At 45.4% G+C, this 15,973-nt stretch overlaps 1 protein-coding gene across 1 annotated transcript in view; it reads right to left on the bottom strand.

Moving 5' to 3' along the window:
• Positions 1-10,770: 10,770 nt before the first annotated feature.
• ARFGAP3 (ADP ribosylation factor GTPase activating protein 3) overlaps positions 10,771-15,973 on the bottom strand; it is a 37,705-nt gene continuing 32,502 nt past the window's right edge. The window contains exons 16-17 of the mRNA XM_018576435.1: positions 15,522-15,643; positions 10,771-10,844 (exon numbers count right to left, since the gene is read on the bottom strand). Of these exons, the coding sequence (XP_018431937.1) occupies positions 10,827-10,844; positions 15,522-15,643 (140 nt within the window). The 3' untranslated portion in view covers positions 10,771-10,826. The remainder of the gene's footprint in view (positions 10,845-15,521; positions 15,644-15,973) is intronic.

Below are 15,973 nucleotides of genomic sequence, written 5' to 3'. Positions count from 1 at the left end.
ACTACAAAACCCAGCAATAATACATTATACAGCGCAATGCAGAATACCACCAGCTATAATGTACTATTGCTGGGATTTGTAGTCCTCTATAGCTGATGCTGTTCTGCATTGCTGTATAATGGTATTGCTGGGAATTGTAGTTCTCTATAGCTGTTGGTAGTCATTATTGCTGGGATTTATAGTCCTCTATAGCTGATGGTATTCTGCATTGTTGTGTAATGTATTGCTTGGAATTGTAGTTCTCTATAGCTGTTGGTAGTCATTATTGCTGGGATTTATAGTCCTCTATAGCTGATGGTATTCTGCATTGTTGTGTAATGTATTGCTTGGAATTGTAGTTCTCTATAGCCAATGCCATTCTGCAATGCTGTACAATGTATTTCTGAGTTAGTGGCAGAACTACCAGTGGCGCAGCAGTCATGCACGTGCACAGCCCTGACGAAGCATCTCTCCACTACCAGTGTGCTTTACATTTCCTAAACTGATAAATACATTCACACTACTGTTACATGGATGGCAAAAGTGGCAGACAGGGGTGGGGAAGAGGCAGAGCGGGAGGGGGGCCAAGTTGCTGCACCATGGGCCTCTGGGTTGTACTTGCCCCCTGGGCTAAAAGTTGCCAGTCAGCCCCTGTATAGAGTCCATAAAATGTGACATTGTGACTTGTCCTTGGACCTGAAAACAAAGAGAGGAGAGAACATATATTCCAAATGTCAAATGAAATCGCTGATAACCATCAGCATAGCAGACTTGATAGTCAGAACAGTCCTTCGAGAGTCCTAGCTCTATTTATGAGTCTCCATGTTGGAGCATATTGATGCAGTCGATAAATTAAATGCAGGTGTCCCTGGAGGAAATCCTTTTTGTGTTTTGTATTGTTGTAAGCTACTGCTACAAAGGCTGGTTATAAATGTATGCGGTTGCCATTTGCTTCTAGTTTGACTGTTTTTGATGTGGGGATGCACAGGGGGCCCCAGCGTCCCTGTACCTTTATGAGGAGGAGTAGGCTACCTCCAGGTAAACCTACATTTCATTTATTGACTACATTAATATGCTCCCAGATGGAGACTCATAAACAGAGTTAGGACCACACTTCACAGAGGTGCCTTGACGGTGGCGGTGTGGCTTCTACATATTTTTGGCCAAAGGTTTGTGCAACTAAAACCTCTGTTTTTAACCCATATTGTAAGCCCTCATTCACACTGGAATCGGCCCACATGTACAGCTCCGTGCTGCGTGCAGGGCCGTACCGAGCAGCTCCCGGGAAGGACAGGTGCTGCGTGTGATTAGTACGCAGCCCCCATCCTTCTCTATGGGCCTACGCAGCCGTACGCCCCCCTACGCTCACCTCAAGTGCAGGTCCGTAGGGGTGCCCGTTTCCTGGCTCGGACGCAGACAGGATCCATCCTGTCAGCGTACGAGTACACTCACCCGCATAGACGTGCAGGGCGGGTGAGCGTACAGCCGCGTAGTCCCATAGAGAAGGATGGGGGCTGCGTACTAATCACACGCAGCACCTGTCCTTCCCGGGAGCTGCTCGGTACGGCCCTGCATGCAGCACAAAGCTGTACATGCTGGCCGTTTCCAGTGTGAATGAGGGCTTAGACAGGGTAATTTGTTTTGTTGCAGGCTAGCTGGCAAGTGTGCTGGGGATCCATTTTATGTTTTGTAGTGCTATAAGCCTTCTCATGTGCACCTTGCTACAAAGGCTGGTTATAAATTTATACGGCTGACATTTGCTTCCTATCCTCAAGGAGCTTACAATCTAAGGTCCCCATTTCAGATGCATACATACAAGTGCCAATTTAGACAGGAACCAATGAACCATCCAGCATGTCTTTGGAGTGTGGGAGGAAACTGGAGAACCTGGGTGGAATACCCACACAAGCACAGGGAGAACATGCAAACTCCTTGCAGATAGTGTCCAGACCAGGATATTTGTAATACCTTTTCTGTAAATATTTCATGGTCCATTGCTCTTTAAATGATATATAATAAATGTTAAAGTGAAACTCCAGGCACAGACATCGGTACAAATTAAGTGTAAAACACTTAATTATGGTTAAGTGTTTTCTCTGGTCAGGTGTGTCAACAGGGCAGACCGCTCCTATTTATGCTGCAATTCGTAAATTTGTATGCAGTCCTCTGCTTGCATTTAACTGGCCCTTGGGGTACCTTTTCTCCCACCAACATTGATGATGGTGTACTACTTCTCCCGCTGACACTGATGATGGTGTACTACTTCTCCCGCTGACACTGATGATGGGATACTAGTTTTCCCACTAACACCAATGATGGGGCACTATTCCTCCCACTGACACCAACGATGGGGCACTAATCCTCCCACTGACACCAACGATGGGGCACTATTCCTCCCACTGACACCAACAATGGGGCACTATTCCTCCCACTGACACCAACAATGGGGCACTATTCCTCCCACTGACACCAATGATGGGGCACTATTCCTCCCACTGACATCAATGATGGGGCACTATTCCTCCCCCTGACATCAATGATGGGGCACTACTTCTCCCACTGACACCAACACTGGAGCACTATTCCTCCCACTGACACCAACAATGGGGCACTATTCCTCCCACTGACACCAACAATGGGGCACTATTCCTCCCACTGACACCAATGATGGGGCACTATTCCTCCCACTGACATCAATGATGGGGCACTATTCCTCCCACTGACACCAACAATGGAGCACTATTCCTCCCACTGACACCAACAATGGAGCACTATTCCTCCCACTGACACCAACAATGGGGCACTATTCCTCCCACTGACACCAATGATGGGGCACTATTCCTCCCACTGACATCAATGATGGGGCACTATTCCTCCCACTGACATCAATGATGGGGCACTACTTCTCCCACTGACACCAACAATGGAGCACTATTCCTCCCACTGACACCAACAATGGGGCACTATTCCTCCCACCGACACCAAACAATAAGGCACTAGTCCTGCCAGGCATTTTTTACTTCCACTGATCAAGCCTGGGGCATTTTCTACTCTCAATGGCCACAGTCCAGCACGCCTAAAGTCTTAATTGTTTATAAAGTTTGAGGACCTCTTCACTACATGGTCAAAGTTCGTACACACCTAACCTTAATGTTCTGGCTGGACATCTTGTTCCAAAACGTGCTCCCACAAATATTAAGTTGTATCCCCTTCCCCTCTCCTTTCACCATTAACAGGCTCCAATCTCCTAGGAAGGCTTTCCACCAGATTTTGGAGTGTGTCTGTGGGACTATGTGCCCAGTCAGACAGAAGAGCATTTGTAAGGTCAAGCAGTAACATTGATTGAGAAGACTTGGATCACAATCAAGATTCCATTTCATCTCAAGGGTGTTCAGTAGGGTTGAGGTCAGGGCACTGCACACATGTCATTTAGGTTCCTCCACCCCAAACTCATCAAACCATGTCTTTATGGAGCAGGCTTTGTGCATAGAGGTACAGTCATGATGGAACAGAGAAAGGTCTTCCCCAAACGGTTACCATCACAAGGTTGGAAGCCTACAATTGGAGGGATGTCCATACAAGCCAGGCCATGTAGTGATGGTCAGGAATCTGACCAGTGGAATTGTGTGGATGTGAAATCTACAGTTCATTGTAACTTTACCACCGACAGAGATGTGCCGAACCTGCTTGTAGAATTTTCAACATGCTGTAAAACTAGATTGTAGATCGGCTTTTATGGGGAAACAAACTTTTTCTTTGTTTTATAACTTGGTCTAAATGCAGTTTACGGGCAAAATAAAAAAGTTTTCCCATATCTAGCTGTCCTTGAGGTGAAGGTTGTTGCTTTTGTACGCTGCAGCACAAGACCTGTTTGTCTTCATTATCACATTGTAAGTGATTTACTATCAGTAAGGTGACTTCCACTTTCAAAGGATGTTTTTCTTTACAAGGATTATTCATATTGAAAAAGAAAAATAACAGAACACAGAACTCCAAGGAAACAGCTAAATACACAGATAAGACATATGAAGCCGTTTTACCTGCCAAAGGATTTGTATTTGTCCATCTAGTCCTGAGATTTGCACAGCACAGCCTGGCAGGGGAGGGGACCTGGTTTTTCTCTGTTGCATTTCAGTAACAATTACAGATCTCCTCCTTCCTCCAGCCTGTGCCTGGACAGTGAAAGGAGAAGCGGCAGACTGATGAGCCCATCTCTGTCGCTCTACTCTCTCCTACTTATCCCACTAGGAAGATTGAAAGCCCGCTCTTCCAGGAAGGATAGCATAAGCTGACTGTCCTTAGGGCTACATTTTTCAGGAGCACCGTGAGCCGACTCATGAGAAATGTAGGTGGTTAAAGGAGAAGGGTTATCAGCAGTGATCACTTCTCATCAACATATTTGTAGTCCCCACAGCTACAACGCTACCCTGCAGGCGGCAGTGGGGTTGACTGGCAAGATCACCAGGTATTCATATGTACAAAATCATCTTCCAAATGAACTATGCTTAGCATAATTAGCAATACTGGAGGAATAGTTATGGGCTGATTTAAAATTGGGGTATAATTGCATGCACGATTTTTTGGGATCGCACTGGAACACAGGGCATTGCTGTACCACACGTTTGGGAGTGGGAGGAGTGTCTGCAGTGGCAATGACATGAAAGGCACCACCATGCCCCTTCTCTGCCCAGAACGTGGGGAGTGTCTTGTATGCAATCCAGTACGTTCATGGCACAGAACGCACTGGATAGTGTGAACAAGCCTGTAAAGTGGTCATAAACCCCAAATCTATTTTTCAGTATGTTGAGCGTTATGTCTCACTGTATACAGATCCTGCCAGTAACAGCACTTCCTGGTGCAAGCTGACAGCGTTAAGCTACTGACTCGTAATTTGCGGCAACATTTTCAGTCTGCTGCGTAAACGCCTACATTTGGCCATTGGGCTGCCTATCTGAAACACCCGATATGCAACCCAACGGCCAACTGAAGGAGTACACACACAGAACACTGACCATGCTGCTGCTGATTTCGAGGCTGTGTCCTAGCACTGACAGTCTAACAAGTTCTGTTACTGGCAGGTCCTCCAGGAAAAAGCGACTCCTAAAAAGATTTGCTTAAGAAAACTGTATACAATGAGACATGATGCCTGACATATAGAAAAATAGATTAGATACACATGCGGCAAAAAAAGACACACACACACACACACACACACACACACACACAGAAACCAGCAAAAAAACCCCCACAAGAATACTTTATTTTCTGTTGCAAAGTAACGTTTATTGTGGAATACAAATTATTAAAGTTGTCCGTCTTTTGTCAGATTAAACAAACTGGACAAAAATATACAGCGAGGAAACAAAACAAAAATATATAGCATCTGCTTTTCAGGTCATAAACTCTGCTCTAAAAATGCATAGATTCTGACTACGTAGATCACGCTGTCTAAAACACAGCAATTCATCTGCTCAGTATAAAATCCTTATTTCATAAACATGACTCAAATCCTAGCTCTAGTATCTCTCTATTAAATTACATTAATCTTACTAATCTCTTTCATTCAAATTAGTCTCAAATTGGTATTTTGTAATAAAACTTCAAAAACTGGAGCAAAAAAAAACCCAAAAGGTTTTATTTCAATTTCCAACAAAAAATTTATTTTTTGTTTGGACACGGACACCTTTGTAAGTTTTAGCTATTCACCAGAGAGTTATCAAAATGAAAGCGGTGTGAATCAGGATCTAGCGATTGCTCCAGCTTAAATCATCCATGAATCTGCATCTTGGGGAATAGTCTTTAATTGAAATTGTTACTGGGAGAAAATGGTAAAGTTATTAGAGACAGAAGCACAGCTACAAGCTGATCTTGGGTATGTTTTAAGCTCCTGCAAGGCAACATCTGACCACTAGAGGGTGGACATTTGTAAAACAAGCCACTAGTAAGCAGAGTGATACACAAAAGTCAATAGACAAACAAGCACCTGCTCTGTGTCTAATTTATTAAAACAAAATCAATTCTACTCGCATATACTGTCTGAATGATCAGCATATAATGTCTCAGTCCAATGTGCATGAAGGCAACAAAGATGTTGGAATACAAGTAGGAACCCTCGGTAGACAAGTATCTGCAGATAACGTGCTAGCTAATGTGTTTCATGGACTAAACCCTCTTCTTCAGCGCTTATAAATTGTGCTTGGGTCTTGGTATCCATATATTGAGGACAATTTATAAGCTCTGATGAAGAGGGTTTAACCCATGAAAAGTGTTAGCTGTATCTGCACATACTCATCTACCAAGGGGCCCTACTTGTTGGCCAACATCTTCGTTGCTTCATACACATTGGACTGAGGAATTATATGCTGATCATTCGGACGGTATATGCGAGTAGAATTGAGCTCTCGATTTTACTATTATTTTAATAACGGTTAACACACGTAGAGCAGACGCTGTCCGTCTATTGCATATATCCGAGGATCAGCCCATCTGAATTTGGATAGCTGCCTACCCGGGTGATGTGATTTGGCATGGAAGATTCCCTATAGGACAATTGGTGGTCCAAACTAGAGCCGATGACAAGAGTGTAGCCATTTCTTCTTGTGAGAGGGATACACAAAATGTAAAACAGATTTGGGGATGGTTAGGACCTGTGCCAAGTGTTATTTCTGTGTTCATGATAGGGAAATAATCTTACTACCAGGTGGCATCAGTCACTGAGACAAGAAGTGAGGGGAAATCTCCCCACTGGGGACACCACTAGAAAGATCTGATAAACTCCTCCCTACTCAAATAAAAATGTATCTTTATTGCCATTTGAGAGAAATTTCCCCTAGCTTCCGGTCCCAGGTACCATCAGTCACCTGCACAGGAAGTACGGGTAACCTTACACATATGGTTGCAGAAATTAAATCTTGGCAGGGGTTGTAACCTTTCCTAATCCGTCCTAAAATCTGGCTAGATCTGACTTGTATTATCTTTAGAGACACTACAATGTATATAGTCCCCCCCCCCCTGTCTGGAGGACAGTCAGCTGTTGTGGACTCGCTGTAGTGTTTAGCTTCCCATGCTAAGGACTAGCTTCTATTGAAAGCTGCAGTAGGCCGTGTACAAGGTAATAAAGTCATCCAAGCAAAATCATTCAATAAGGAGTAGTGAAGATATAAGCGTCTCCCGCTGTGTTAGGGCCCTTCACACACATGTGCTGAATTAACATGCATTGCAGTAAGTCAACATTCATTTTAAATGGGCTGCCAACACACTACAACGCATGAAAAATAGACAGATTCAAGTGGCGCCCCTGGGGTGCCACTTGAAATTATGGGCACTGACACCAAATCTGTCATTATGGTAACACGTGGTAATAAAAATATGCTTCATCTTACATTGCTGCGACACAAGTGTGACTCCGACATAAAAGCCTCCTAGTTATTGAAAATGTATTTACACCATAATAATCCATCAAGCAACGTACAGTCATGTACTGAGGAGCACGGGGATGTTATAGAAGCTGGAGAGCTGATGTTTCTCTATCTGGGTCCAGCAAATACCTCTACAGATTCTGGTCTATCGGGTCGGTTTTGAATCTGCTCAATATATGTAGCAGTTGTTTTCTCTGCCATTTTGTATTATGATGGAGTATAAGGAATCAGGCTCATGCTGAGAAAACTCAGTGCAGCAAGGAAAGAAGAAAGACCATAGAAGTGTGACTACAAACAAAAATGTCATTGAATATGGGCCTGAAATCTGAACGGCTTGGAAGAATAGCATTTGGGATGATTTTTCAGAACTTGTTTCACGAAGTGATTTCTTTCCCTGTGGCTCTTACCTGCATTTCATTTTGTTCTTTTGCTGCACTCTCTCATATTAGATTTGTAACGCACTCTCTCCGAAAACAATGTTTCTTCATACCAGTCCTTGAGCACCCCCAAGCAGGTCAGCAGATTGTGTTATCTGATCCAATGGTGGCCACGCTCACAGGCAAGAACTGCAAGTCAGTATGGGTGATGGAAACTGAACTCCATCACATGATTTCAGGATCTCACATTTAAAACATAAGAACCAAGAGGAATATCCTGATAAAATGTAAACCGTCTGAAAATCTTTAAAGGCATTTTAGAATGGAGGAGTCATTCAGTATGGGTCAAAGAACCACTTCTGCCCACTTGCAGCCAATGGCAGCTGTTACATTGTTTATGGATAGTGGTGAAGACGCAACCAGCTTGCAGCAAAACTCCAAATGTGTTCCCACCAAGACTGTGCACTCAGAGAAAAGAAAATTGGCTGCCACAGGTGAACATAAAATATCAATTTTACAGAAACAATCCTGCAGAGGAGAGAGTGTAAGGTTCAGTCACAAAGGTTTGAGGATATTTTACACAATGCAGTTCTCTCCAGCCCCTATTTTATATACATGTTCTGCATTGAGGTTTCTGATCTGCTCCAGAGGATTAGGATGTGGGAGGGTTCGATGTGAAAAGAAATACTTCTCTGTTCAATAAATGTAAGAAAATCCCTAATCAAACAAACCAATATTGTTTTCTGCAGAGTTTGCATTCTGCCTACTAGAGCATGCACAGTGCATGCCGCATCCAAGGTATGCCTCTGGTGATAATGGTCGCAGTTTCAATTGTCTTATGTCAACTCTCAACTGATCTTTCAGGCTCTTAAAGCAGACCTGCACCCATTTCACTAAATATCACACAAGCCGATATGAAATCTTACATCAATAAACATTTTTCTTTTGCTTACAATGACTCTTTCCACTTCCTGGTACTCTTGGGTATTAGTGAAGTAATGTGCCCAAGCATTGCATCCTGGGAAGGTTATATCAGCAGAGCATTGCTGGGAAATCTCATCTGTAATCTCACCAGATCTCAGGGAAAGGCATTTTCTTCCCCTGAGATGATGTGCCTGGGTCACATGTCCTAGTTACATGTGCCAGAGTTCCAGGAAGTAAAGGGGGATCCATTAATCTGCCCTTAGTAAAAAATGGCCACTGTGAGAAGAATGGGGAGGAAAAGAAATAAGGAATGCAAAGCCGGCAATTATCTAGAAGTATGTGTTTGTAGATTGTTATTACTAAACATTTCTAAAGGTGACTTTGTTGTTATTTCAAAGATGGGGTCAAGTTCTTCTTTAAATGGCTGGTGTTATAACCGTCATGTGTGCAGCACCATGGCAACTGCAGGCCTAACTAAAGGCTTAACTAGCACCAGCCTTGGCAGATGGGAGGGTTCCACTTGAAGAAAACTGTATACAGCGCTGCATGATACCAACACACTGATAACATAGATCTAGGGGTCACTTTCAATTTAAAGTCATACAGGTTAGAATGACCTTAGCATTAGGCAGCACCTTTATCAATATTTCTGCAGGCTGAAGTGCCGCTGCACCTGAACAAGTGCTGTATGCAAACCCAAAATGCCAGTAAGGTCGAAGTTCTTACCCACAGATAATAATGTACTCGGCCCTCTAGATGCTGGGGCACACAGATTATTTCCAATACAACTGTTTCTGTGCCATACACAGTTCATAGCATGACCAATTGTGACACATCAGTACTTATACTGCATGGTGACCATCACACTACAACAGTTTCACATCCTTGTACTACCAAGGGTGCATGAAGAACAACACGGGACGGAGGCATAAAGTAAATGTAACAAGAGTATCACATTTTAAAAATAGACTAAAATCTTAACAGTAAAAAACAGAAGTGTCGCCTTTTTCCTCCCCCCCCATTGTCCAACAATAATAAATGACAGGTGCCCTTTGTTAAAGACTGACTGATGAAAATCAGGAACCTCTCGGGACTTAATGCAATAACTAGTCAGCCTGTACAAGCATAAAATAAAAAATGATTGTCATGCAGCAAGGCGCTTATAGTTGGTCCAATTTTAACAATGCAGCTCTACTAATAAGCACTACTACCTGAGTATTCCTTGTGACTTTGGTCTTAAAATAATCCCCTACTAGTGTCTTTTACTGTAGGCTCCTCGAGTTGTCTTACAATTATAAAGCCGGCCATACACTGTTATTTGTTTTGTTCAACCCGCGGGCTGAACAAAAAAGATAGAACAGAACAGATTACGAGCATCAAGGAATCCCCGCAGTTTCTTTGGGTATTCTGACAGCAGCTGCCGGCCACTGTCAGAATACCAGAGTTGGCAGCTTATTGGCTGCCTGCTTTGTTTGTCCAAAGACTTGCTGACTGGCTCCTTTGATCAGCTGATCGAGGGATGCTGGTCGAAAGAGTGGCGACAGTTCCCTAAAAAATAAAACGCTGACATTTGCATAATGCACGGCCAGCTTGAGACCCAGAATTCTTAGACTTGTACTTCCCCTGAAAAGAAAAGGCTTGACATAGATTATAAAATATGAATTATAAGATAAATAGCAATATTAAATTATTAGCGTGTAAAGGATATTCGGTCAAGCAGACTTTAAAGCGGAAAAGTGTTCTATTCTTTGGTGTACATTTTTATAGGCCGGACATCCGAAGTGGCCTATAATATTATACAATAAAGTTTAAGCTAGAACAGTCCAGACTATATTTTGCCATCAAGTCACAGTCCTCTGTACACGGAGCTGAAAGCCCTGTAGTAGTAGAGTAGAGGCCTTCAAATAAGATGTCAGTCTCCCTTGATGCTGGTGAAAACTATAAACCCAAAAATCCATAAGACAAAGGGAACAGACTGCAGCATCTTTGTGTTGCACAAATCCAATATAAAAAGGCACAATAAATCCATGGAGTTTCCCTTTAACCTGGAGGGAAATGACAGAATCCTGGCTTCCTTGTACGTTATGCCAGTATCCAGTCTTCATGCCCACAGTGGTCATTTATGCCATTAAGAGCCATACCGGTCCTGAAAATAAATCAATAACTGACATTTAATAGCAGATCATTAAAGACAAACTGAACTTTCAGTTTAAATCAGCAAAATGAATAAATTCTAGGTGCAAGAAAATATAAAAAAAGGCCTGCAAAGTACTACAGTTCATTTTCTTTAGATAACAGATACCGCCTCAGTAGAACAGCCTGTCCCCTGCCAGCATGCTGCAGAGAGGGACCCTTGCTCTTTACGGGAAACATTGGTCTTCCTGCAGAGAAGTGACACCCCGCCCTCGACATATAGATCTGCAATCACCAAAGCTCATGCTTCCTGCTGTTCAAAGAGCTCTGGGATAAAAACACAGGTAAATCTCTCAAATGAGACAGAACCCCAAAAAAGCCACAGCCCAAGTAGACGTGTCTGTCCCTTGCAATGTGGGACCCTTGCTCTTTCTGCAGAGGTCCCCCCCCCCCCCCACAGAGTCAGAGCTATAAGCTCTGCAATAAGCTCATGCTCTCTCCTAATTGGAGAGCTCTGGCTCTTCAGGGGCATGTCGGTCCTCTGCGGAGAGACCACTGCTTCCACACAGAGGTCAAAAGGTCCTTCTCTGCAGCATGCTGACTGGGTGCAGGCTTTTCTACTTAAGTGTGTAGCTCTATTTTTTTAAAGAAACCCCCCCCAAAACTAAGACTTTACACACCTTTTGTTTGGATAAATTCGTTTTAGAATGTCTGAATTAGGGTTAAAAAAAAATTACGTTTTGGCTTTACATGCTAGTTAAAAACCTTGACGACAGATGGCTGCAATCGGTTAAACCAGCTATAGCAGCAGTGGAGAGAAGAGTCTTGATTTAATTTAGCAAAATTAGGTTAGTCTTTTACGCAGTAGAGCTGAAGAAAAGGTAACATCCTGCCCCCAAGGACACCAGACATGCTGGTAGTAGGAAGGGTTATCCTGGGTTGGCCTATAGTTTTTTTTTTTTTTTAGGGATGCCCCGATACCGGTTTTTCGGTATCGAGTACCGATATTTTTTTTTTTCTGTACTCGCAGATACCGGAAGTCCCATTAAGGAAGCCAGGCGGCGTATATTGACTCGCCACCCGGCTTCCCGATTAGCAGGGAAGCTGTCCCCTTGCTTCCCGTCACTAGGTGGCGAGAAAGCATGGAGGCAGCTCTCTGGCCGATCAGGAAGCCAGCCGCAGTGTAATGACGCGGTGCCCAGCTTCCTGATTGGCCGGGAAGTTAGCTCCATGCTCACTCATCATGAGGCGACGAGGAAGCATGGAGGCGCGTCATTACACAGTGCCCGGCTTCCTGATTGGCCAGCTTCCAGACTAATCCGGAAGCCGGGTAGCATGTAATGACTTGCTGCTCGGCTTCCTGATACCGGAAGTATCAGGCTTGGCAAAGGTGCATTTGGACGAGTACAAGTACTCGCCCAAATATCGGTGCATCCCTAGTTTTATTTGCCTATAGTCCAAACCTCCTGTAGGCGTCAGTAAAACCCAAAGGGGGAAAACATCCTGTGTCCTTCAATAGTCGAGGGGGGGAAAAAGAAAAAAAAAAATAGGATTTTTGTACTCACCGTAAAATCCTTTTCTCTCCGTTCATTGAAGGACACAGGGCAACAGATCGGAGATCCTGAAAGGTAGGGTAATATCGCCACCTGCAGGAGAAGGACGCTAGGCACAAAACTAAAGACCAATTACAGCCTAGGGGCGGCCCCTGCCGGTGGCCAAACCCCCCACCTGCTGACAAGTCTCCAGTTTAGTAACAAGCAGTTAGGAGTGTACACCCCATAAAGAGGGCGGGGCCTGTGTCCTTCAATGAACGGAGAGAAAAGGTTTTTTACGGTGAGTACAAAAATCCTAGTTTCTCTCCCGTTCATTGAAGGACACAGGCAACAGATCGTAGATCCTGAAAGGTAGGGACGTCACCAAGCAGTACACATTGAGGGATGGGCAACAACAACCAAACACCCAAAAGACACCTCAAAGAGTCGCCTGCAACACTTTGCGCCCCAAACCAGCATCCGCCGATGCCAAAACATCCACCTCGTACAACGTAACAAAAAGGTGTGAACAGAAGACCAAGTAGCGGCCTTACAAACCTGAGAAACAGAGGCCCTATGGCGGAAAGCCCAGGAAACCCCAACAGCCCTAGTATAATGGGCAGTGACAGGAAAAAAGGAGGCTCACGCCCCCTAACGACGTACGCCTGAACCACAACAGTACGAATCCACCTAGAGATGGTAGCCGCCAATGCGGCCCGGACCTTACGAGGGCCCACCGTGAGCACGAACAGAGAGCCGGCCTTGCAGAAAGAAGCCGCAGCACCCAAATAAACATGGAGAGCGCGAACCACATCCAGACAGAGGAGCGCCCACTCCTTCCTATGGACCAGCAGCGGACACAGGGAAGGTAAGACAATGTCCTCACTCAGACGGAAAACCGACAAAACCACCGGCAGGAATGCCGGCCGAGGACGGAGAACCTCCTCGTCCCCATGCAAGACCAGCAATGGGGACTTGCAGCCAATGTAGACAGCCGCCGAACGGTGAAGGCCTCCAAAAGGGTCACTTTCTGTGACCAAGGACATAAGCAGAATCTCCCGAAGCGGTTCAAGACAGAGATTCCTGCAACACTGAAAACACAAGATTCAGGTCCCACGAAGCCAAAGGCGAGCGGACAGGGGGTGCAAAGCGCGGGGCCCCTGAACAAAAGTGCAAACCAGAGCAGTAGACGCCAAGGAACGCCGGAAAAACACCGCCAAGGCAGAGAATCGGCCCTTCACAGTGCTCAAAAGCAAGCCACTGAGCCACCCCACGCTGCAAAAAATTCGGCTGACGGAGAATAAACGCGGGGACAGGGCCCCAGCCTCACACCAGGCAAAATAGGCCCTCCAAGTGCGATGAGAAGCGTTCCTAAAAACGCATTGTGCTCCCCGAGCATAGTGGAAATGACCGCAGCAGACATACCCCCAGTCCTTCAGGACCTGGCCCTCAACAGCCACGCCCTCAAACCCAGCGACTGTAAAGAAGAGTAACACAGGCCCCTGGGACAGAAGATCTGGACACAGGGGCAGCCGCCACGGGGCGTCCACCACCAGGTGAACCACAGTCGTGCACCACACCCTCCGAGGTCAGTCCGGGGCCACGAGGAGGACGGTGACGTTCTCGGCCGCGATGCGTCGCAGAAGCCGAGGCAACAGATACAGTGGAGGCAAAGCATAAAGCAGCCCGTAGGCAAGGCATAAAGCAGCCCGTAATGACCCCACGGAGCCACCAGGACAACTACCGCCTCCGCCCAGGGATCCAGGGCCCAGGCCACAAAGCGGTCCACCTCCCGGTTGAACCGAGACGCCAGAAGATCCACCTCCAGCGACCCCCAGCGAAGACAGAGCTGCTGAAAACTCCCGGGTGCAGTGACCACTCTCCCGGGTCCACCGACCCTCGACGGAGGTAGTTGACCAGCCAAATTGCCCACCCCCGGGATGTAATCCCCAGGAGAGAAACCTGAACACCTCCCGACCTGGGGGTTAAAGTATGCCAGCCCGGTGGCGTCGTCCGGCCGGACCCAAACTGCCTGACCCTGAAGCCGGGCCGACCAACGAAGGAGATAAAGAGCGAATCGCCCGAAGTCCCAACACAGTTGTCAACAGACGGAGCTCCTCCAGCGACCAACGACGCTGCACGGCCACGTGTCAGACCCCTCAGGACCATCCAGACCCTCCTGTGAAGGCCTCTGCCTCAAGAACACCTGCTAATGAGGAGGAGTATGAACGGGAGAGAAAAAGAGTTTTGAAGTTACACAATTTATTATGCTTTCATTAGCCGTTACTCAAGGGCTTGTTCACACCACAATCAGTGTGTTCCAGCACGGTTAGTGGCTGATCGCATTATTAGGCCTCCCTGCGTTCTGGGGCGGGAGGGGACGTGGTGGTGCCATTCGAGTCAATGTCACCGCAGCCACGCCTCCCGCATCAGAATACGTGGCACAGCAATGCCAGCGGTGGGAATCGCAAAAAATAGTGCATGCACCAGATGCATGGATTAGGTGCGAACAAGCCTTACTTTTCCAAACCTATATGCTACATCTTCCATCTGCTGCAGATTTCCAATTTGATAATATGGAGGCCTAATATGGAGGCCTGATATTTGAGAACAACTAAGCATATTGATGCAAGTGAGAAATGGTGGGATTGTCCCTAATGGTGGTGACACTTCCTGTTGTAGATTAGATTAGCTGCCGAACACAAGCTGCACACAATTTACTGTATACTTAATAGTGCCAAAGACTGTGATAAATTACAGATTTCAGGATGTGTTGGATTTTGGGTTTTTTTTTTTTTTTAGATACACAGGTGAATAATTAACAGGTTTGTAAATGTCATCCTAAAACACATACACCTCAGCTTTCCAACTTCCTCCTGCGGTATTCAGTTCTGGATCAATTTGTTTTTCCCAGCTGGATACTTCTGCTTGTTGGACACTTACACTAAGCCAGCTCAAATAAAAAGGAAGATTTATGATGTACCCAGGAGGTAAAGTACGCACAAACTTCCATATAGTATAATTTACCTCCAAGATGTCCAGCAAGTTTCTCATCTCTTCTCATTAGACAATATACAGTAGTTGCCTTTATGCCAAGAAGAGGGGCACATAGTACTTGGTAACAATATCCTACAAAAAGAGGTTTTAAACACTCAAACCTGAATGGTTGTCATCACACCGTTGGCTAGTACAGAAAGCCTCCCCGCCACCGATTTCACACCTTGCTTAAGATTCGCCATATCTGGCCCAGAAGGCAAAACATTGGACAGGCTGTAATTTGCTGGAAATGGGACAAAACCAAATATTATTACAACAAGATCTCACTAAACCAATCTGTGTCATAAATAGAGTTCACAGCTAGGACAGTATCAGCGACAAGGGATGTTCACTTTAAACTTGAAGAATCCATATTGTCAAAGGTCACAAAGTGACTCTTCGTGTTAAGAGCCAATGTACACAAGTCTGAGGAGTGAGTCAAGCACACTATGCTCCTGGGTACTTCTGGCTACTCGGACTTACTCATGACTCAAGGAACTGCTTTTGCATGCACATTGACATATACAGTGAAGAGCTGCTCAAGTGCAAACAGATGCCTAAGGGTCACAAACTG

This window comes from Nanorana parkeri, unplaced genomic scaffold (assembly GCF_000935625.1).
Source record: "Nanorana parkeri isolate BGI_ZX_2015 unplaced genomic scaffold, ASM93562v1 scaffold67, whole genome shotgun sequence".
In the NCBI taxonomy this organism is placed as follows: domain Eukaryota; kingdom Metazoa; phylum Chordata; class Amphibia; order Anura; family Dicroglossidae; genus Nanorana; species Nanorana parkeri.
Note: the sequence above shows the minus strand (reverse complement) of the source record. Positions and strands in the feature narration are given on the sequence as shown.